We start from the raw sequence: 23,774 nt of genomic DNA, 5'->3' as shown, positions 1-23,774 counted from the left end.
CCCAAGGGATCCCATAATCCCTTGGGAGCACAGGTATTTAAAGAGGTCTCACAGGTTGGAGAGGCACTCTGGAGACCTGCAATAAAAGACTACGGTTACACTTTACTTTGAGCTCACAGTGTTCAGTCTGACTCTTTCGCCATTCATAACAACTGACGACAAGACAGGTTAAGTGAGTTGGCAAGAATTTGGCAGATGGAGTATAATGTTGGAAAGTGTGAGGTCATGCGCTTTGGCAGAAAAAAATCAAAGAGCAAGTTATTATTTAAATGGAAAAAGATTGCAAAGTGCTGCAGTACAGCAGGACCTGGGGGTACTTGTGCATGAAACACAAAAGGATAGTATGCAGGTACAGCAAGTGATCAGGAATGCCAATGGTATCTTGGCCTTTATTGCAAAGGGGATGGAGTATAAAAGCAGGGAAGTCTTGCTACAGCTATATAAGGTAGTAGTGAGGCCACACCTGGAATACTGCGTGCAGTTTTGGTTTTCATATTTACGAAAGGATATACTAGCTTTGGAGGCAGTTCAAAAAAGGTTCACTAGGTTGATTCCGGGGATGAGGAGGTTGACTTATGAGGAAAGAATGAGTAGGTTGGGCCTCTACTCATTGGAATTCAGAAGAATGAGAGGTGATCATATCGAAACATATAAGATTATGAGGGGGCTTGACAAGGTAGATGCAGAGAGGACATTATACTCACTGATGGAGGAGACTAGAACTAGAGGGCATGATCTTAGAATAAGGGGCCACCCATTTAAAACAAAGATGAGGAGAAATTTCTTCTCTCAGAGAGTTGTTAATCTGTGGAATTCGCTGCCTCAGAGCTGTGGAAGTTGGGACATTGACTAAATTTAAGACAGAAAGAGACAGTTTATTAAAGGATAAGGGGATAAGGGGATAAGAGGTTATGGGGAGCAGGTGGGGAAGTGGAGCTGAGTCCATGATCAGATCAGCCATGATCTTATTGAATGGCGGAGCAGGCTCGAGGGGCCGTATGGCCTATTCCTGTTCCTATTTCTTATGTTCTTCTTATGTTCAAGCAGAACCCTGACACTCTAAGAGAGGGAACCAAAGGCCATTCCATCTGAAGACAGAAAACCAGCATAATTTGTTTTAAGACTGTTCTCACAGCATCCATCTCAGTATGCAACAGCAATCAATCCCTTTGCTTTGCTGATTAAGAGATGCAGTTAAAGCTATCAGCCAAACCAGGATATATCTGACAGGATTACCAGTCGATCCCTCAAACTGCTACTGGAATATGGATGGGGGTGGGCGGCAGAAGTACGCACACCACTCTCGATTAGAATTTCCAGCACACTTCAGAAGGGGCAGAAATCTAGTGGATGCATGTTCCATCCTGCTTTCTTCCCCCTGCCAAAATTACTACTGAATGGTCTGAAATAAATCACACAATTTCTGGACTAAGAAATATTATAAAAAGTCATGATGGGTATTATTTTATGGGTTAGATGATACAACCCAAGATATAAGCTGTACAATATATGATAACTTCAGATATTACATATGGTAAGTGTCACATACTTGAAAGGAATAAATTACTTTTAACCTATGGTTCCCAAAGCTTTCCATCACTAGGGATTTTACTCACCTCATGTCTGGGTCTGTTGTGGACTAATTCAGAGAGATTGGAATTGTTGACTAATCACAGTAATCAATCATTATACGACTACCAGGATGGTAAATGGTGAATTAGATGGACCTTGATCTTTTTTAGTCTAGCAATTCCTATGTTCCTATACACCTTGCAATTATAGAATCCCTTTACAGTGTATTTTATTTTTACAACTACACTCAATAAATCACTTAGCAGGTTAAACTTCAGTGATCTGACCAGCATAAAATTGAGTCCAGGATGTTTGCGGTCATTGTGTCCAATATTTAGAAAGTATAAACAAATTTACCTTGCTCAGTTAATTTTAAAGTTGAAATCACAAATTAACCTGTTAAGGTTGAAAATGACTGAAATATCTTTTCAGCATGTCAGTCAGCCAGAAGTTGATTTTCTTCCAGTTATTATTGTGATCTGATGATTGCTGTCTTCCATTTCTTTTTCAGTTGTCACAGTACATTTGTGTATTTTTGTATCTTTACACTTTGCATAAAAAAGAGAAAAAAAGCAAACCTAATTTGGCTAACTTTTGTATTTGCTTTCTAGGATTTCAAACATGTTTTTACTGAGTATGGCAATTGTTACACTTTCAATCATGATGACGTTAATGCTAAAAGGAGTGCAAACATTTCAGGAAGAGGACTAAGCGTGATGCTTGATGTCAAACAGGTTTATCTTTAATGATACTAAATAATAAAATAAACTGTTTAGTTTGGAAATTGTGGGAAATCTCAACAGTTGGAGTTAATTAAAAACTTTACCATACAATAGCCATCCAAGTATTTACTACTAGTATTATCTTTATTTTACAGAATATATTATTTTGTGAAAGGAAATTATGTTACTTGAATAATATGTGATTTAAGTCAGTGATGGGAATTAATTCTGTAGCATAAACCATGTACATGTGATGGCACTGGTGGAGTGTGATGACCTTAGTATCAAGAGTGGTAAGGATACTATTCAAAAAACTTGGTATAACGCAGTGAAAAAACATATTTACATAGAATTTACAGCACAAACAGACCATTCAGCTGTACACTGGGGTTTTTGCTCCACATGAACCTCCCCCCACTCTATTTAGTTCATCTCAGCCTATCGACATATCCTTCAATTTTTTTCTCCCTCATGTACTTATCTAGCTTCCCTTTAAATGCAGATGTTTTTCCTGTATTCCTTAATGGATTTATTAGTGACTACCATATCTATGGCCGTTAGTTTTGGACTCCCCCACAAGTGGAAGATTATTCTCTACATCTACCCTATTGAAACCATTCATAATTTTTAAAAAACTCTATCAGGTTACCTTTCTAGAGAAAAGAGCCCCATCCTATTCAGTCTTTCCTGAGAGTTATATCATCTGGGGCCGAATTTGGCCCCCGCTCATTTCTCGGTGGCCCCCAGGCGGCACCTAACTTTTTGCCGCCAGGTCCCGATGGGAGCCATTTTTGGCTCCATTGGTTGGGCGGCAGCGTTGGCGACAGGCAGTAGCAGTCGCCGGGTGAGAGTGGGAGTGAGCGGCCAGCGTCATCAGTGTGCCGCAGTTGGAGGCCTCTCCACTCAGAGATCTTCGGAGGGCCTCCAAGGCGCATGCACAAGACATCGCGATTTTTTGGGGTAGCTTTTGTCTTCCGACGTGTCATCATTTCGGGGCCATTTGAGGCCGATTGCGCGTGCGCAGCACAGCATACGCATAAAGGCACATCACTTTATTCCACCTGTGAGTGTGAGGGGAGAGAAGCGTGTTGGCATTTGAGAGGAGAGAGGTGGAGGTTGGAGAGGACAGAGTTGGAGTTTGGAAAGGAGAGAGTTGGAGGTTGGAGAGGGCAGAGTTGGAGTTTGGAAAGGAGAGAGTTGGAGGTTGGAGAGGGCAGAGTTGCAGAGGGGGCAGTCTGTGTTGCAGAGGAGCAGTCGGAGAAATTGAGCACACAAACTCTTGAGCAGCCATTCCTTTCATCATTGATGATGAGAGGCCAGAAATCAGCAATGAAGACTGGCAAAACCAGGCCCAGAGCTCCATGGTTTAATGAGCAGGAGTTGGAGGAACTCATGACAGAGCTGGAGCGCAGATACAAAGACCACACTCGGGATGGTCGTGGCAAGCCTCCACAATCCGGAGCCATGAAGAAGAGGAGAGAGGAGAGAGGAGAGAGAAGGGCTAGTCTTTGAGCCCCTTGAGCTCCAGGAGCAGGAACAGGATGACAGCAGCCTCCTGCCATGTGAGCCAGGTGTCAGCAGAACCTCAACGTCGGCCTCCGAGTTCCTGGGGTTTGGAACGGACTTCACATTGGCAAGCTCAACGAAGCACAGAGGCCGTGGAACGAAGGCAAGTAAGGTCCCAGAACCCACCAGCAGCGATCATCCACCTGAGGATTCACCACGGTTTCTACAATTTTGTAGATAGGTCGCGATATGCTCCAGACCATGGCTGGATCGCTGCCAGCATGGCCACCTTCACCCAGCAGCATGATGACAAGATGGACCAGCACATCACTGTGTTGAAGCGCACAACCAAGACCGTTGAGGCGATGAGGGAAGAGATGGCTTCTGGACGGGCAGTTCAAGCCCCTGAACCCATACCCTCATGGCAGACAGGTCCAGAGGAGCAGGAGATCCCGGCGCCTTCGGCCACTCCACCTGCCTTCTCATCTAGATGCACACATCTGCAGACATCCCATTGCCCTCCTGCACAACCTCGCCAACCAGAGGAAGTGGAGTGGGACGCCGTGGTGCAGACAGGGCAAGGAAGAGGAGCTTTGGCATCGCTTCAAAAGGGGAGGGAGGGGGAAGAAGGTGGTGGTGCCGGGTGGAGAGATGGTTGTTGGTGGTGTAAATGTAATAATGTTATGTAACCTTTGTTATTGCGCACTTGTAAATACACTCATTGTTGACCCTCTCTTGGTGAGTGTGTGGTACCTTATAAGAAACACACATCTGTCCCTCAGGCTATCTGCTTTATCAGGAATATCGTCCCATCCACATAGGACTGCACTGTATAATAGGTACGGTTATCAGGCTACCACAACATGCTGTGAGGGTTATTCGATGTATCAGATTAATTCCATCACCGCAACAAGGCATGCTGGGGACAAGTCTTTTGTGATGAATCAGAACAGATTTTATGAAGTAGTTTGCTTGCAGCACAAAGAAAGACATAATAACAAGGCAATAATGACAGTCTAGTCATTGAAACCTCAATGGTAGGCCACTGAATCACCGTGGTGTTTGTCTTTTGCTGTGTTCTATTGATCGTAGTCTCTCCTCAGTTTGATCTGTAATCGCGCTGCTCCTAAAGTCGAATTGCTGTAACTTTATACCCTTTTCCTCCCATACAAATGTTGTCAGAGTCTGCAGCTGTCTCAAGCTTACAATAGATTATTCTAACCCTAACCCTCTCACCCTCTGTGATATGTAGTGCTTCCCTGAGAACTTCTTGAAGGACTGCAGCACTCGGAGCCCTTCTCCCTGTTGCCCGACTCATGGCCAGGGTCAGACCTGCTTTTTGTGAGCTTTCTGGTGAGCGGCAGGTCAATCTGAGGCCAGCATCCCTCACCAAAATGGCCGATTTTCAGCATTCGGCATGGACGGTCGGCAAGACATCACGCCGGCGGATCCCTCCGTGACCAATCTCACACCGGGCGGAACCTGGACGGCAGATGGGCTGTTCTGGAGGAGTCACCCAGAAAACATACATTACCAGCGGATCCACGGCAGCTGCGGCCGCAACATAGAAACATAGAAACATAGAAAATAGGTGCAGGAGTAGGCCATTTGGCCCTTCGAGCCTGCACCACCATTCAATAAGATCATGGCTGATCATTCCTTCAGTATCCCTTTCCTGCTTTCTCTCCATACCCCTTGATCCCCTTAACCGTAAGGGCCACATCTAACTCCATCTTCAATATATCCAATGAACTGGCATCAACAACTCTCTGCGGGAGGGAATTCCACAGGTCAACAACTCTCTGAGTGAAGAAGTTTCTCCTCATCTCACTCATAAATGGTCTACCACTTATCCTAAGACTATGTCCCCTGGTTCTGGACTTCCCCAACATCGAGAACATTCTTCCCGTATCTAACCTGTCCAGTCCCATCAGAATCTTATATGTTTCTATGAGATCCCCTCTCATCCTTCTAAACGCCAGTGAATAAAGGCCCAGTTGATCCAGTCTCTCCTCATATGACAGCCCAGCTATCCCTGGAATCAGTCTGGTGAACCTTCGCTGCACTCCCTCAATAGCAAGAACGTCCTTCCTCGGACTAGGAGACCAAAACTGAACACAATATTCCAGGTGAGGCCTCACTAAGGTCCTGTACAACTGCAGTAAGACCTCCCTGCTCCTATATTCAAATCCCCCAGCAATGAAGGCCAACATACCATTTGTCTTCTTCACTGCCTGCTGTACCTGCGTGCCCACTTTCAGTGGCTGATGAACCATGACACCCAGGTCTCGTTGCACCTCCCCTTTTTCTAGTCTGCCGCCATTCAGATAATATTCTGCCCTTGTGTTTTTGCCTCCAAAATGGATAACTTCACATTTATCCACATTATACTGCATCTGCCATGTATTTTCCCACTCACCTAATCTGTCCAAGTCACCCTGCAGCCTCTTAGTGTCCTCCTCACAGCTCACACCACCACCCAGTTTCGTGTCATCCGCAAACATGGAGATATTACACTCTATTCCTTCATCCAAATCGTTAATGTATATTGTAAAGAGCTGGGGTCCCAGCACCGAGCCCTGCAGCACTCCACTAGTCATTGCCTGCCATTCTGAAAAGGACCCGTTTATCCCGACTCTCTGCTTCCTGGCTGCCAACCAGTCCTCTATCCATGTCAGTACATTATCCCCAATACCATGCACTTTGATTTTGTACACCAATCTCTTATGTGGGACCTTGTCAAAAGCCTTTTGAAAGTCCAAATACACCATATCCACTGGTTCTCCCTTGTCCACTCTACTAGTTGCATGCTCAAAAAATTCCAGAAGATTCGTCAAGCATGATTTCCCTTTCATAAATCCATGCTGACTCGGTCCAATCCTGTCACTGCTTTCCAAATGGGCTGCTATTTCATCCTTAATGATTGATTCCAACATTTTCCCCACTACTGATGTCAGGCCAGCCATTCTATAATTACCCGCTTTCTCTCTCCCTCCTTTTTAAAAAAGTGGCGTTCCATAGGAACTGATCCAGGGTCGATAGATTGTTGGAAAATGATCACCAATGCATCCACTATTTCTAGGGCCACTTCCTTAAGTACTCTGGGATGCAGACTATCAGGACCCGGGGATTTATCGGCCTTTAATCTCATCAATTTCCCTAACACAATTTCCCGCCTAATTAGGATATCTTTCAGTTCCTCATTCTCACTAGACCCACTGTCCCCTAGTACTTTCGGAAGGTTATTTGTATCTTCCTTTGTGAAGACAGAACCGAAGTATTGGTTCAATTGGTCTGTCATTTCTTTGTTCCCCATTATAAATTCACCTGAATCTGACTGCAAGGGACCTACGTTTGTCTTTACTAATCTTTTTCTCTTCACATATTTATAGAAGCTTTGGAGTCAGTTTTTATGTTCCCTACAAGCTTCCTCTCGTACTCTATTTTCTCCCTCTTAATTAAAACCTTAGTCCTCCTCTGTTGAATTCTAAATTTCTCCCAATCCTCAGGTTTGTTGCTTTTTCTAGCCAATTTATATGCCTCTTCCTTGGTTTTAACACTATCCTTAATTTCCCTTGTTAGCCACGGTTGAGCCATCTTCCCCGTTTTATTTTTACTCCAGACAGGGATGTACAATTGTTGAGGTTCATCCATGTGATCTTTAAATGTTTGCCATTGCTTATCCACCGTCAACCCTTGAAGTATCCTCTGCCAGTCTATTCTAGTCAATTCACACCTCATACCGTCGAAGTTACCTTTCCTTAAGTTCAGGACCCTAGTTTCCGAATTAACTTTGTCACTCTCCATCTTAATAAGGAATTCTATCATTTTATGGTCACTTTTCCCCAAAGGGCCTCGCACAACAAGATTGCTAATTAGTCCCTTCTCATTACACATCACCCAGTCTAGGATGGCCAGCTCCATGGTTGGTTCCTCGACATATTGGTCTAGAAAACCATCCCTAATACACTCAAGGAAATCCTCCTCCACCGCATTGCTACCAGTTTAGTTAGCCCAATCAATATGTAGATTAAAGTCATCCATGATAACTGCTGTACCTTTATTGCACACATCTCTTATTTCTTGTTTGATGCTGTCCCCAACCTCACTACTACTGCTTGGTGGTCTATACACAACTCTCACTAGCGTTTTCTGCCCTTTGGAATTCCGCAGCTCCACCCATACCAATTCCACATCATCCAGGCTAATAGCCTTCTTTACAATTGCATTGATTTCCTCTTTAACCAGCAACGCCACCCCGTCTCCTTTTCCTTTCTGTTTATCCTTCCTAAATGCTGAATACCCTTGGATGTTGAGTTCCCAGCCTTGGTCACCCTGGAGCCATGTCTCCGTGATGCCAATCACATCGTATCCATTAACTGCTATCTGCACAGTTAATTCCAAATACTCCTCGCATTGAGGCACAGAGCCTTCATGCTTGTCTTTTTAACACACTTTGCCTCCTTTGAATCTTGGTGTAATGTGGCCCTTTTTGCTTTTTGCCTTGGGTTTCTCTGCCCTCCACTTTTACTATTCTCCTTTCTATCTTTTGCTTCTGCCCCCCTTCTATTTCCCTCTGTCTCCCTACATAGGTTCCCATCCCCCTGCCATATTAGTTTAACTCCTCCCCAACAGCACTAGCAAACACTCCCCCTCGGACATTGGTTCCGATCCTGCTCAGGTGCAGATCGTCTGGTTTGTACTGGTCCCACCTCCCCCAGAACCGGTTCCAATGTCCCAGGAATTTGAATCCCTCCCTTCTGCACCATTTCTCAAGTCACGCATTCATCTGAGCTATCCTGTGGTTCCTACTCTGACTAGCACGTGGCACTGGTAGCAATCCTCAGATTACTACTTTTGAGGTCCTACTTTTTAATTTAACTCCTAGCTCCCTAAATTCGTCTCGTAAGACCTCATCCCGTTTTTTACCTATATCGTTGGTATCTATATGCATCACGACAACTGGCTGTTCACCCTCCCTTTTCAGAATGTACTGCACCCGCTCCAAGACATCCTTGACCCTTGCACCAGGGAGGCAACATACCATCCTGGAGTCTCGGTTGCAGCTGCAGAAACGTCTATCTATTCCCCTTACAATTGAATCCCCTATTACTATCGCTCTCCCATTCTTTTTCCTGCCCTCCTGTGCAGCAGAGCCAGCCACGGTGCCATGAACTTGGCTGCTGCTGCTCTCCCCTGATGAGTCATCCCCCTCAACAGTACCCAAAGCGGTGTATCTGTTTTGCAGGGGGATGACCGCAGGGGATCCCTGCACTACCTTCCCTGCACTGCTCTTCCTGTTGGTCTTCCATTCCCTATATGGCTGTGGACCCTTTACCTGTGGTAAGACTAACTCACTAAACGTGCTATTCACGTCATTCTCAGCATCCTGCATGCTCCAGAGTGAATCCACCCGCAGCTCCAGCTATGCAACGCGGTGCGTCAGGAGTTGGAGGTGGACACACTTCCCGCACATGTAGTCGTCAGGGACACCGAAAGTGTTCCTGATTCCCACATACTACAGGAGGAGCATAACACGTGTCCGAGCTCTCCTACCATGATTTATCCCTTAGATACACTTAAATTGGCAACAACAATGCTAAAAGTTAATTACTGATATATATAAGGAAGGGAGAGTGGAGAGCACCAGTTCCAACTGTCGCAGGAGAGAGAGTGGAGAGCACCAGTTCCAACTGTCGCAGGAGAGAGATTGGAGAGCTCAAGTTCAAACTGTCACAGGACGGGAGAGTGGAGAGCACCAGTTCCAACTATCACAGGAGAGAGAGTGGAGAGCACCAGTTCCAACTGTCACAGGACGGGAGAGTGGAGAGCACCAGTTCCAACTGTTACAGGACAGAGAGTGGAGAGCACCAGTTCCCACTGTCACAGGACAGAGAGTGGAGAGCACCAGTTCCCACTGTCACAGGACAGAGAGTGGAGGGCACCAGTTCCAACTGTCACAGGACGGGAGAGTGGAGAGCACCAGTTCCCACTGTCACAGGAGAGAGAGTGGAGAGCACCAGTTCCAACTGTCACAGGACGGGAGAGTGGAGAGCACCAGTTCCAACTGTCACAGGACAGAGAGTGGAGAGCACCAGTTCCAACTGTCACAGGACGGGAGAGTGGAGAGCACCAGTTCCAACTGTCACAGGATGGGAAAGTGGAGAGCACCAGTTCCAACTGTCACAGGACAGAGAGTGGAGAGCACCAGTTCCAACTGTCACAGGACAGAGAGTGGAGAGCACCAGTTCCAACTGTCACAGGACGGGAGAGTGGAGAGCACCAGTTCCTACTGTCACAGGACAGAGAGTGGAGAGCACCAGTTCCCACTGTCACAGGAGAGAGAGTGGAGAGCACCAGTTCCCATTGTCACAGGACAGGAGAGTGGAGAGCACCAGTTCCCACTGTCACAGGATAGGAGAGTGGAGAGCACCAGTTCCCACTGTCACAGGATAGGAGAGTGGAGAGCACCAGTTCCCACTGTCACAGGACGGGAGAGTGGAGAACACCAGTTCCCACTGTCACAGGACAGAGAGTGGAGAGCACCAGTTCCCACTGTCACAAGACAGAGAGTGGAGAGCACCAGTTCCAACTGTCACAGGACAGAGAGTGGAGAGCACCAGTTCAAACTGTCACAGGACAGTAGAGAACCTGCACCAAATTTGGCCCCTCTCAGTTCCGGTATCATCCTTGTAAATCTTTTTTGCACTTGCTCCAGTTCTTCTATATATCTTTTGTAATATGGAGACTAGAACTGTGCACAATACTCTTTGGGCTAGAAATTCATTTGATTAGCATCTCCTGTTAGCGCCCGGGCTCAAGCGGTAATGACTGATCGTCCAGGTGCAGAGATTTTAGCGGTGGATGCAAAATTCAGTATCGTTTTACCGGCAGCACGAATAATTAGCCCCTGAACCTGTGAGACTGTGACCTCAAATGAATGTGCAATGGCCCGCTAGTGCCCTGTTCGCAAAATTCATTCGCTTCACTTACCGCTTGTCGCTAATTATGCCAGAAAAAGCAAACATTCATACCTGCAATTGCTGCTCCGGGGGCAATATTTAAAGGGAGGAGCAACCAGGTCATTGAGAGGTCAGATTGATTGTTACCTTTACAGATAGCATTTGGACAGCTTTCACATTTTGCACATGGTTGCTTTGTTGCTGCTCTTACAGTTTCTTCACTAGCATTTCTCTAAATATTTAGACCTGCTGCTTTGTCTCATTCATGGGGGCTGTGCTGGCAATGCACCTTGCCATCCAACAACTACTTCTGTAGCAACAGATCATGCCAAATGTGGGTAGAGGCAGGGTGAGACATTGCAACAGGAGGCCTTACCTTCCCAGGGTTTTCCAGGAGCAGTTCTTCTCCATTAATCTCTCAGAGGAGCAGTGCCTTAGAAGGCTCCGTGTCAGCAAGGAGGTGGCCACAGAACTCTGCCACCTCCTGCAGCCAGACCTCCAGCCACAAATCAGGAGCAGGACTTCACTCTCTGTGGCAGTTAAGTTCACGGTAGCTGGTGGCTCCCTCCAGGCTACAGCATGGGATACAGCAAACATTCCCCAGTTCGCCATCCATTGCTGCATCCGGGAGGTAACAGACACACTGTACAGCAGGAGAAGGGCGTTATATCTTATTCAGCATGACTAGAGAGAAGCAGCAGAAACGCTTATGTGGCTCTGCAAGGATAGCAGGCTTCTCCATGGTTCAGGGCACCATTGACTGCACCCATGTGGCATTGCTGGAATCTCATCACCATGCAGAGGTGTTCCATATCCATCATCATCATCATAGGCAGTCCCTCGGAATCGAGGAAGAGTTGCTTCCACTCTTAGCATGAGTTCTTAGGTGGCTGCACAGTCCAATACGAGAATCACAGTCTCTGTCACAGATGGGACAGATAGTCATTGAAGGAAAGAGTGGGCAGGGAGCCTGGTTTTCCGTATGCTCCTTCCGCTGCCTACGCTTGATTTTTGCATGCTCTCGACGACGATACTCGAGGAGCTCCGCGCCCTCCCGAATGCACTTCCTCCACTTTGGGCGGTCTATGGCCAGGGACTCCCAGGTGTCAGTGGGGATGTCACACTTTATCAGGGAGGCTTTGAGGGTGTCCTTGTAACGTTTCCGCTGCCCACCTTTGGCTCGTTTGCTGTGAAGGAGTTCCGAGTAGAACGCTTGTTATGTGAGTCTCGTGTCTGGCATGTGAACTACGTGGCCTGCTCAGCGGAGCTGATCAAGTGTGGTCAGTGCTTCAATGCTGGGGATGTTGGCCTAGACGAGGACACTAATGTTTGTGTGTCTACCCTCCCAGGGGATTTGCAGGATCTTGCAGAGACATCGTTGGTGGTATTTCTCCAGCGACTTGAGGTGTCTACTGTACATGGTCCACGTCTCTGAGCCATACAGGAGGGCGGGTATTACTATGTCTCTGTAGACCATGAGCTTGTTGACAGTTTTGAGGGACTGGTCTTCAAACACTCTTTTCCTCAAGCGGCCGAAGGCTGCACTGGCGCACTGGAGGCAGTGTTGGATCTCATCGTCAATGTTGAAAGGAGGCTCCCGAGATAGGGGAAGTGGTCCACGTTGTCCAGGGCCAGACCGTGGATCTTGATGTCTGGGGGGCAGTGCTGTGTGGCGAGGACAGGCTGGTGGAGGACCTTTGTCTTGCTAATGCTTAGCGTAAGGCCCATGCTTTCATATGCCTCGGTAAATACGTTGACTATGTCCTGAAGTTCAGCCTCCGTGTGTGCACAGACTCAGGCATTGTCCGCATACTGTAGCTCAACGGCAGAGATTGGAGTGATCTTGGACCTGGCTTGGAGACGGCGAAGGTTGAACAGCTTCCCACTGATTCTGTAGTTTAGTTCCATCCCAGCGGAGAGCTTATCAACTTTGAGGTGGTGCATGGCAGCGAGGAAGACTGAGAAGAGGGTTGGGGCAAAGACGCAGCCCTGCTTGACCCCGGTCTGGATGTGGATTTAGGTCTGTGATGGATCTGTTGGTAAGGATCACGGCTTGTATGTCATCGTGGAGCAGGCGGAGGATGGTGACATACTTTTGGGGTCATCTGAAATGGAGGAGGACGCTCCATAGACCCTCGCGGTTGACAGTGCCAAAGGCCTTTGTAAGGTCGAAGGCGGCCATGTATAAGGGCTGGCGATGTTCCCTGCATTTTTCCTGCAGCTGTCGCGCTGCAAAAATCATGTCCGTTGTGCCCCGGAGGGGACAAAATCTGCACTGCGACTCCGGGAGGAGCTCCTCAGCCATGGGGAGAAGACGGTTGAGGAGGAATCTAGCGACGACCTTCCCAGTGGTTGATAGCAGGGGGATTCCTCTGTAGTTGCCGCAGTCGGACTTGTAAACTTTTTTAAAGATGGTCATGATCACTGCATCTCTAAGATCTCCCGGCATGCTCTCCTCCCTTCAGATGAGAGAGATGAGGTCGTGTATTCGCGCCAGTGGTGCCTCTCCACCATACTTCAGTGCCTCATCAGGGATTCCATCCGCTCCCGTAGCCTTGTTGTTTTTTAGCTGTCTTATGGCCTTTTCTACCTCGTACAGTGTTGGGGTCTCACTGAGGTGCTGGCGGGTAACGTGCTGCGGAATGGAGTTGAGGACACTTGAGTCAAAGGCAGAATCTCGATTGAGGAGATCTTCAAAGTGTTCCTTCCAGCGGGCCCTGACTGCCTCAGTGTCCTTGATGAGTGTTTCCCCATTCTTGGCTAGGAGTGGGGTGGGGCCTAGGGTGTTTGGACCGTAGGTGGCCTTGACTGCAATGAAGAATCCTCGCATATCATGGATGTCGGCCAGCTGCTGTATCTCCTGTGCTTTCTCCATCCACCACCTGTTCTTTAGGTCTCGGGTTTTTTGTTGGACCTTAGCCTTTAGCCGTCTGTAATACTGCTTTGCTGCTCCCGAGTTGGGTTGCTGTTTAAGGCTCAGAAATGCCCTGCGCTTGCAATAAAGTAGTTCTTGAATCTCCTGATCATTCTCATCAAATCAGTCCTGGTGTTTCCTGGTTGAGTGACCTAGCTCCTCCTTGCAGACACTGGTTATGCAGGCCTGGAGGGCAGACCAAGTGCTGTGGACATTCTGCATCTCGGTGTCATCAAGGCACGCCAGGTTAGCTGTGAGGCGCTGACTGGAAAGGACTCTTTTAACTGGGTCCTTAAGTGCTCCGGCATTAACTTTTTTGCGACGCTGCTTCTGCTGCCCCCTTCGCTTTGGGGCTATGTTGATGTTGATGATGGATCGGATTAGGCGATGGTCCATCCAGAAGTCGTCAGCTCCTGTCATGGCGCGGGTGATGCGCACATCCTTGCGATCCCTGGCTCAGACGATGACATAGTCGAGCAGGTGCCAGTGTTTGGAGCAAGGGTGTTGCCACGATGCCTTGTATTTGTCCCTCTGGCGGAACAAGGTGTTGGTGATGACAAGTTCATGCTCCAGACATTTTGTCAGGAATAGGGTACCACAGGAGTTGGCTTTCCCTACCCTCTCTCTCCCAATCACACCTCCCCAGAGGTCTGTGTCCCTGCCGACCCTGGCGTTGAAGTTGCCGAGGAGGATCAGTTTGTCGCCCGCGGGGACATAGGACAGGGATTTTTCAAGATTGGAGTAAAAACCCTCTTTGGCCTCATCTATTGCATCGAGTGTTGGGGCATAAGCACTGATGACTGTGGCGCACTGATTCCGAGATAGGGTGAGTCGAAGTGTCATGAGGCATTCGTTCGTCCCGCAGGGGGAGTCTTTGAGGCAGTCGACCAGCTCGCTTTTGATGGCGAAGCCGACTCCGTGGAGACGCCATTTTGCCTCTGGTTTCCTTTTCCAGAAGAAGGTGTAACCTCCACCTTGTTCCTCGAGCTGGCCTTCCTGTGCCCGCAGGGTCTCGCTTAGGGCGGCGATGTCGATATCAAAACGTCTAAGTTCCAGGGCAACTATGGCGGTGCAACGTTCCGCTCTGTCACTGTTGGAGTTGTCCATGAGGGTCCTGACGTTCCAGGTCCCAAACTTCATGTTAGGGGAGTGGAAGGTGCCTGTGCTTGATTTCTTTTAATGTGGGGTGATCATTGCATGCCGGCTACCACACGGGCTTAGCTGAGCAAGGTCTTGGTCCAGTGACAAGGGGGTCCAGGACAACTGGAGACCAGGCACTGCTAAATGGGTCTAATTGCCTACAGCGAGGTGTTGGCCGCAGGCTCGGTGCTGGATAGCACCCTTGGTGGTAGGTGGTCCAAGGCCTGGTTGTGGGCAGGCATTGGGGGGCGCCAGCGGTGCACTGGGGTTCAGAAGGTGTTGGGCAGGGGGGGGTCACAGTCATTGTACTCACCACGTGCTGGAGGAGGCGAGAAGGCCAGGCCATCAGTGGGGTAGGAGAGGTCCAGATTGGGGGGGAGGAGGTAGTGGCCCAATAGCCAGGGCCAGCCGCCCAGTCGCCGCAGGAGGTACAGCCGGGAGGAAAGGCTACTGTAAAGTCCTGTCCCCTCAGTACAGATTCACACGAGGCATGTAGTGAAGTCAAAGTCACTCTGGACCTGCACCTTTATTTCACAGCTCTGGAATGCTGCACTTGACTGAGACCTGTCCTTATACACCTGTCTCTTGCAAGTGCACCCCTAGTGGTAAGGTATGCTGGTGGTTACAGGTCATATCTTATAGCATGTTAGGATACAGTTATATATAATAATGTAAGATACATGACATCACCCTCTCCCAAGGTCTTATTGTCTTTATAGGTTCAGTCTCTCAGGTGGTCTATGCTCTCGCGTGGAGCGTCTGAGTTGTGGTTCAATTGTTTGCCTTGGTGTCTGTTTTTCTTTGGGTGTGGTGGCTGGTATCTCGCCTGGGCTGTCTGTTTCGATTGGTGTGATTGTTGTTGACTCGCCTGGGCTGTCTGTTGGAATTGCCCTTTCCTCAGGTTGTTCCCTCTGTCTGTCCACCAGGTGTGGTGCGAGTTCCACATTATAGTATGCCTCTGGTTCCGCAGTGTTGTTGGTAAATCTGCTTTTGACTTGGTCTACATGCCTCCGACAGGTTTTGCCATTGTCCATTTGTAGTACCAGTAGCCTGTTTCCTTCCTTGCCCATTACTGTCCCTGCAAGCCATTTGGGACCCCTGCCATAGTTTAGTACAAACACTTTGTCCCCTATCTCATTCCATCTCCCCCTCGAATTTCTGTCATGGTACTCAGTCAGCTTACGGCACTTTGCCTCAACGATTTCATGCATGTCTGGGAGGATTAATGAGAGCCTTATTTTTAAAGTCCTTTTCATCAACAGTTGCGCGGGGGGGATCCCAGTCAATGAGTGCGGACGAGATCTGTATGCCAGCAGCAGTCACGACAGGTGACCCTTCAGCGTGGGACCTTGGATTTTCAGCATGCCTTGTTTAATGATTTGCACTGCTCTCTCCGCCTGGCCGTTGGAGGCCGGCTTGAACGGTGCCGCCTTGACGTGATTTATGACGTGGTCAATTATAAAATCTTGGAATTCTGCGCTGGTGAAGCACGGACCATTGTCACTGACCAATATGTCAGGGATTCCGTGCGTTGCAAACATGGTTGCGAGGCTCTCCACAGTGGTGGAGGTTGTGCTCGAGTTAAAAATGGTGCATTCGATCCACTTTGAAAATGCATCTACAACTACGAGGAACATTTTGCCCATGAATGGGCCCGCATAGTGTACGTGCACCCGCGACCATGGTTTGGTAGGCCAGGGCCAGGGGCTCAGGGGAGCCTCCCTGGGGGCATTGCTGAGTTGGGCACAAATGGTGCACCTTCGGATGCAGAGCTTCAAGTCTGCGTCAATACCAGACCACCAGACATGGGATCTGGCTATGGCCTTCATGAGAACGATCCCCGGGTGCTCGTGGTGGAGCTCCCGGACAAATGCCTCTCTGCCTCGCAGAGGCATGACTACTTGGCTGCCCCACATCAGGCAGTCTGCTTGTAGTGATAGCTCATGCATGTGCCTGTGAAAGGGTTTTAATTCCTCGGGGCAGGCATCGCGAGCCTCTGCCCAGTCACCGGTTAGGACACATCTTTTTACAAAGGATAACGTGGGGTCGCTAGCCGTCCAGGCTCTGATTTGGCGAGCCGTCATGGGCGAACCTGTGGACTCAAATGCATTGATTGCCATGACTATCTCACAGTCCTGTTCGTCAGACCCTTCCGTGGTCGCCAGTGGTAGCCTGCTGAGCGCGTCGGCACAGTTGTCTGAGCGTGGTCTGTGCCTTATGGTATAGTCGTTGGACGCCAGCATGAGTGCCCACCATTGAATTCGCACCGAGGCGTTGGCGTTTATTGCCTTGCTCTCGAATAGGAGGGACGTGAGGGGCTTGTGGTCAGTTTCTATCGTGAACTTGGCCCCAAAAAGATATTGGTGCATCTTTTTGACACTGTACACGCACGCGAGCGCCTCCTTCTCTACCATTCCGTACCCGCGCTCCGCCCGCGAAAGTGACCTAGAGGCATAAGCTATGGGTTGTAATTTGCCCGCACTATTGACATGTTGTAAAACGCACCCGACTCCATACGCTGACGCATCGCATGTGAGAACTAGCTTTTTACCTGGGTCAAAGAAAGTCAAAACACTGTTGGAACACAGAAGGTTGCGTGCCTTATTGAAGGCGCATTCTTGGGCGTCCCCCCAAAACCAATCGCACCCCTTCCTGAGTAGCATGTGGAGAGGCTCCAGCAGCGTGCTTAAGTTCTGCATAAAGTTCCCAAAGTAATTGATTAGCCCGAGAAAGGCGCGCAGTTCTGAGACATTCCAAGGCCTGGGTGCCAGGCGAATTGCTTCTGTTTTGGACTCTGTTGGGCGGATTCCATCAGCGGCAATCCTTCTGCCCAAAAATTCAACCTCGGGTGCGGGAAACAGACACTTGGATTTCTTGACTCGTAGGCCTACCCGATCCAACCACTTTAGTACTTCCTCCAAATTATGGAGATGGAAGTCGGTGTCCCTGCCCGTGATAATTATGTCGTCTTGAAATACAATTGTCCCCGGGATGGACTTGAGCAGACTCTCCATGTTGCGCTGGAATATGACAGCTGCCGACCTGATGTCAAATGGGCATCGATTGTACATGAAAAGGCCTCGATGTGTGTTGATGGTGGTGAGTAGCTTGGATTCCTCGGTCAATTCTTGCGTCATATACGCAGATGTGAGGTTTAGTTTTGAGAAAAGTTTACCTCCAGCCAATGTGGCAAATAAGTCCTCCGCTCTGGGCAGCGGGTACTGGTCCTGTAGGGAGACTCTGTTTATGATAGATTTGTAGTCCCCACAGATTCGTATGGATCCATCAGGCTTCATGACTGGGACGATGGGACTTGCCCAGTCGCTAAATTCCACAGGTGATATAATGCCTTCCCGTAGAAGCCTGTCTAGTTCATGTTTAATCTTTTACCTCATCACATAGGGTACAGCTCTGGCCTTGTGATGGACCGGTCTAGCATCCTGTGTGATGTAGATTTTGACTTTGGCCCCTTTGAAAGTGCCCACACCTGGCTGAAAGAGATGTTCAAATCGCTTTATAACTGTTGAGCAGGAGGTCCGTTCCTCTAATGACATGGCATGGACATCATCCCATTTCCAGTTTAGTTTTGCCAGCCAGCTTCTCCCAGCAGTGCTGGGTGGTCTCCGGGGACAATCCACAGGGGAAGTCGGTTCACTGTCCCTTTGTGTGTGACAGAGAGCATGGTGCTGCCGAGGACTGGTACGATTTCTTTGGTCTCGGTCCTTAGTTTGGTGTCAATCCTTGTGAGTTTTGGTCTGTCACTTTTATGCGGCCACAGTTGTTCAAATTGTTGAGCGCCCATGAGAGATTGACTCGCTCCCGTATCCAGCTCCATGTTGACAGGCATCCCGTTGAGTAGGACCCTCATCATTATAGGAGGCGTCCTGTTGTAGGAGCAGCGGCCATTGATCGTGTTGACCCGCTGTACATCGGTGTCCCGGGTACTGTCCCCACCGTCTTCTGGTCCGCTTTCTGACGCATCCGATTCGTATACCAGCCGAGCTGCCGTTTTTTTGCACATGCGGGCCAAATGCCCTGTATATTCATAGTTCCTGCAAACAGCCTGCTGAAATTGACATCCCCTTGACGAGTGCCCACCCGCACACCTCCAGCATAGACTGCTTCTATTGTTCCCAAAGAATGAGCTGCATCTGGCTGATCTCTCGTGAGCTTCTCTCAGTTTGTAGTTGATTGCTCGCATTGTGGGTTGATGAGGTGTGAACGGCCGTTCCTGTGGCCCTTGATGGCTTCTGACGCCACTGCATGCTGTCGAGAGCCTGTTCTCCCGGTTTTGTGTGTATGTGGGGGTAGCAGCTTGTTTAGTGCTGCAAACTTCTTGTTCCGATATTTCGTTAGTTGTCGTACCTGCATTGTAAATCAACCTCATTTCTTCTTCCCCTACCAAGAATGTCTGTGCAACCAGTGCTGCTGTCTCTAAGGTCAGGTTCTTGGTCTCTCTGAGCTTTCGGAATATGCCTGCATGGCCTATTCCTTCAATGAAAAAGTCTCTCAGCATTTCTCTCCTCAGTTCATCAGAGAACTCACATAAACTAGCCAAATTCCGAAGTTCCGCCACGAAGTCGGGTATGCTCTGGCCCACACAGCGTCTGTAGTTGTAGAACCTGTGTCTGGCCAAGTGTAGGCTGTTCGCTGGCTTCAGGTGGTCTCTTACCAGTGTGCTCAATTCTTCAAAAGACTTGCTTGCTGGTTTCTCGGGTGTCAGCAGATCCTTCATTAAAGCTTATGTTTTCGAGCCACAGCTGGTCAAGAGATGGGCTCTTCTCTTGTCTGCTTTGTCGTCTCCTAACCAGTCTTTGGTTACAAAGCTTTGCTGAAGCCTTTCTATAAAGTCCTCCCAATTGTCTCCAGCATTGTGCTTTTCATTTGATCCGTTGTTCGCCATTCTGTGGATTCTGTAATCCCGTAACTCGTCGCCACTGTAAAGTCCTGTCCCCTCAGTACAGATTCACACGAGGCATGTAGTGAAGTCAAGGTCACTCTGGACCTGCACCTTTATTTCACAGCTCTGGAATGCTGCACTTGCCTGAGACCTGTCCTTATATACCTGTCTCTTGCAAGTACACCCCTGGTGGTAAGGTATGCTGGTGGTTAAAGGTCATATCTTATTACAGTCATGTATAGCATGTTAGGATACAGTTATCTATAATCATGTAAGATACATGACAGCTACCACTCTCTGAATGTTCAGTTGGGATGTGACCATAGGCAGCTTATCCTCGCCGTCATTGCCCATTATCCTGGCAGCAGCCATGATGCATTCATCCTGTGACAGACCAGTGTTCCAGCACTGTTCCAACCACCACATGAAGTTCGTGGCTGGCTGCTCGGGGACAAGGGTTATGCACTCGCCACCTGCCTGATGACACCCCTTCGCAACCCCAACAGTTGTGCTCATCACTCATATAATGAGAGCAATACCACCACCAGGAATCTCATTGAGCAGACCATCGGGGTGCTGAAACAAAGGTTCCGCTGCCTTGACCGCTCTTGAGGAGCCCTGCAGTACTCCCCTGATTGAGTCTCACTTTTTGTCATTGTGTGCTGTATGCTGCACAACCTGGCCATTCTGAGGGCCCAGCCACTGCTAGCAGGGATTGAAGGTCCACCACAGGAGGACGAAGAAGGAGTGAAGGAGCAGGGTGAGACTGAGGTGGAGGATGAAGAGGAAGAGGAGGAGCAACAGCAACGGAGTAAGGTGCCTTTCAATGTTGCTTCTGCAAGGGCCGCGCATGAGCGCCTCATTAGACAGCTGTTCCACTAAAGTAGTGATCACATGGCGATTGCACAGCACCAACACATCGCTATGTGCAGAGCGCAGCCCCTATAACCCTGCAAAGGTCAAATGAGAAACACTACAAAAATTAATGTGTCAAATTACCCATTTAAGTCTACCCACAATGTCATCCATAAGTACCCAAAATGACCAGCAAGAATATATTTACAAGCAAACATTTGGTTTTCAAAAATAAAAAACCACAACCAATTGGAACAAATTATTAATAAACAACCCTTTGGTTTTCAACCACTCGGATTATGGAGTGTCCTCCTCAGATTCGGCTGCTCTCAAAAGTTTGTCACCATCCTCTGCCTGCTCCATGATGACATGCAAGCCGTGATCCTGACCAACGGATCCACCACAGACCCATTCCACGTTCAGACCGGGGTCAAGCAGGGCTGCGTCATCGCACCAACGCTCTTCTCAATCTTCCTTGCTGCAACGCTCCATCTCACCCTCAGCAAGCTCCCCGCTGGAGTGGAGCTAAATTACGGGACAAACGGGAATCTGTTCAACCTCCACCGCCTTAAGGCCAGATCCAAGGTCATCCCATCCTCCGTCATTGAATTACAGAACACAGACGACTCTTGCGTCTGTGCACACTCAGAGGCCGAACTCCAAGCCATCGTCAACACCTTCATTGAGGTGTACAAGAGCATGGGCCTTACACTAAACATCCATAAGACAAATGTCCTCTAAGAACCTGCCCCTGCCACATAGCACTGTCCCCCAGTTATCAAAAGCCACGACGAGGCCTTGGACAATATGGATCATTTTCCATACCTCAGGAGCCTACTGTTAACAAGGGCAGACATCGACGACAAGGTCCAACACCACCTCCAGTGTACCAATGCAGCCTTTGGTCACTTGAGGAAGAAAGTGTTTAAAGACCAGGACCTCAAACCCAGCACCAAGCTCATGGTCTACAGAGCAGTAATGATACCGGCCTTCCTATATGGCTCAGAGACATGGACTATGTATAGCAGGCACCTCAAAACACGAGAGAAGTATCACCAATGCTGCCTCCGCAAGATCCTGCAAATCCACTGGCAGGATAGCCACACCAACGTCAGTGTTCTCGCTCACCAACATCCAAGCATTGATCACGCTCGTTCAGCTCCGATCGACGGGCCACCTCGTCCGCATGCCTAACACAAGGTTCCCAAAACAATCACTCTACTCAGAGCTCCGACATGGCAAGCGAGCCCGAGGTGGGTAGAGGAAATGCTTCAAGGACACCCTCAAAGCCTCTCTAAAAAAGTGCAACATCCCCATCGACACCTGGGAATCCCTGGCCCAAGACCACCAAAAATGGAGGAAAAGCATCCAGGAAGACGCTGAACACCTAGAGTCTCTTCGGGGAGAGCAAGCTGAAGCCAAGCATCGTCAGTAGAAGGAGCGCACGGCAACTCAGGCACCCCAACCTCCCATTCCTCCAAACAATATCTGCCCCACCTGTGACAGCGACTGTAGGTCCCACATTGGACTCTTCAGTCACCTGACAGCTCACTTTTAGTGTGGAAGCAAGTCATCCTCGAATCCGAGGGCTGCCTAAGATAAGACGGTTTTCAAACATAAGAACCAACAAATAACAAAAATATATTTTCAAAGACATCAAGTCATGATGTTAGCAAAGTGCCTTATTGGCCCTTTTTGAATGCTTTCCCTCCCCTTTGCTTTCACCCGCCTCCCAGCCCTACTGCTCCTCATTAATGTGGACCCACTTGCTGCAGCAGGGCTGGTATCAGGCTGTTCAGTCTGCGACACAGACACCTAGCAGGGTGCCTTTGGCCAGCTCTGAGCCTGGAAGAGTCGGCTGCAGACTGCACTGTGAAGTCCTTACTCTACAGCATGAAACCACACGAGGCACATTCCAGGGACAAGGCCACTCTGTGACCTTAACTCTTTATTACAGGATTCAGAAGTGATGACCCTGCATGGGACCTCCCTTTATATACCTGTGTGATCATGTAAAGAGTGTCTCCCACAAGTTCACCCCCTGTGGTCAAGGTGTATTTCTAAGTTGAGTGTGTACAGTAATACAATGGTGTTACATTGTAGTTACAAACATGACATTACCTTCCCCCCGCAAAGTCTTACTGGGATCATAGGTTTAGTCTTTCAGGTGGTCTGTGCTCCCTCGTGGAGCGCCGCAGTTGGGGCTCTGGTTGTTGGACACTGACGTGAGTGTCTGTCACCTATGGTGATTCCGGCCTGTCTGGGCTGACCTCAGGGACTGTGCATTCTTCCGATTGCTCTTGTTGCTTGTTCACTGGCGGTAGTGTGAGCTCCATCTCATGGTCTTCTTCAGGTTCCTCCGTGTCTATGCTGAGCCTTTTTTTTACTTGGTCCAGATGCTTACGGCATATCTGGCCATTGTTGAGTTTTACCACGATGAACCTATTCCCCTCTTTGTCAATTACAGTACCCTCAAGCCATTTGGGCCCCATGGCGTGATTGAGGATGAATACAGGATAATTTATTTCTATACATCTCCCCCTTGAATTACGGTCATGGTACTCGTTTTTTGACTTGCGCTTGCCCTCAACTATGTCGGTCAGGACTGGGTGGATGAGGGACAACCGAGTTTTGAGTGTCCCTTTCATGAGTAGCTCTGTGGGCGGGACCTCCGTGAGCGAGTGTGGACGGGATCTATGGGCAAGCAGGAGGCGCGATAGGCGGCATTGTAGAGAGGGTCCTTGAATCCTGAGCACACCTTGCTTAATGATTTGGACTGCACGTTCCGCCTGGCCATTGGAGGCCGGCTTGAAGTCCTGACGTGGTTGATGCCATTGTCGGACATAAACTCCCAAAATTCATAGCTCGTGAAACACAGGCCATTATCACTAACCAAGATGTCCGGCAAGCCATGGGTTGCAAAGATCGCACGTAGGCTTTCCACAATGGTGGATGAAGTACATGAATTCAGGATAATGCACTCGATCCATTTCGAGTACGTATCTACTACAAATGAGGAACATCTTCCCCATGAATGGGCCCGCGTAGTCAATGTGAATGCGTGACCATAGCTTGGTGAGCCAGGGCCACGGGCTGAGTGGGGCCTCCCTGGGGACATTACCCAGCTGGGCACAGGTCATGCACCTGCGAACACCGTGTTCCAGGTCTGAATCAATTCCAGGCCACCAAACGTGTGACCGGGC

General features: G+C 48.9%; 1 protein-coding gene across 1 annotated transcript in view; it reads left to right on the top strand.

Moving 5' to 3' along the window:
- LOC139230923 (acid-sensing ion channel 5-like) overlaps nucleotides 1–23,774 on the top strand; it is a 146,358-nt gene that overhangs the window by 23,455 nt on the left and 99,129 nt on the right. The window contains exon 3 of the mRNA XM_070862480.1: nucleotides 2,184–2,306. Coding sequence (XP_070718581.1) covers nucleotides 2,184–2,306 — 123 coding nt within the window. The remainder of the gene's footprint in view (nucleotides 1–2,183; nucleotides 2,307–23,774) is intronic.

This window comes from Pristiophorus japonicus, chromosome 2, assembly GCF_044704955.1.
Source record: "Pristiophorus japonicus isolate sPriJap1 chromosome 2, sPriJap1.hap1, whole genome shotgun sequence".
NCBI classification, from domain to species: Eukaryota; Metazoa; Chordata; class Chondrichthyes; family Pristiophoridae; genus Pristiophorus; species Pristiophorus japonicus.
The sequence above is the reverse complement of the archived record's forward strand: the minus strand, read 5'-3'. Positions and strand labels throughout refer to the sequence as shown.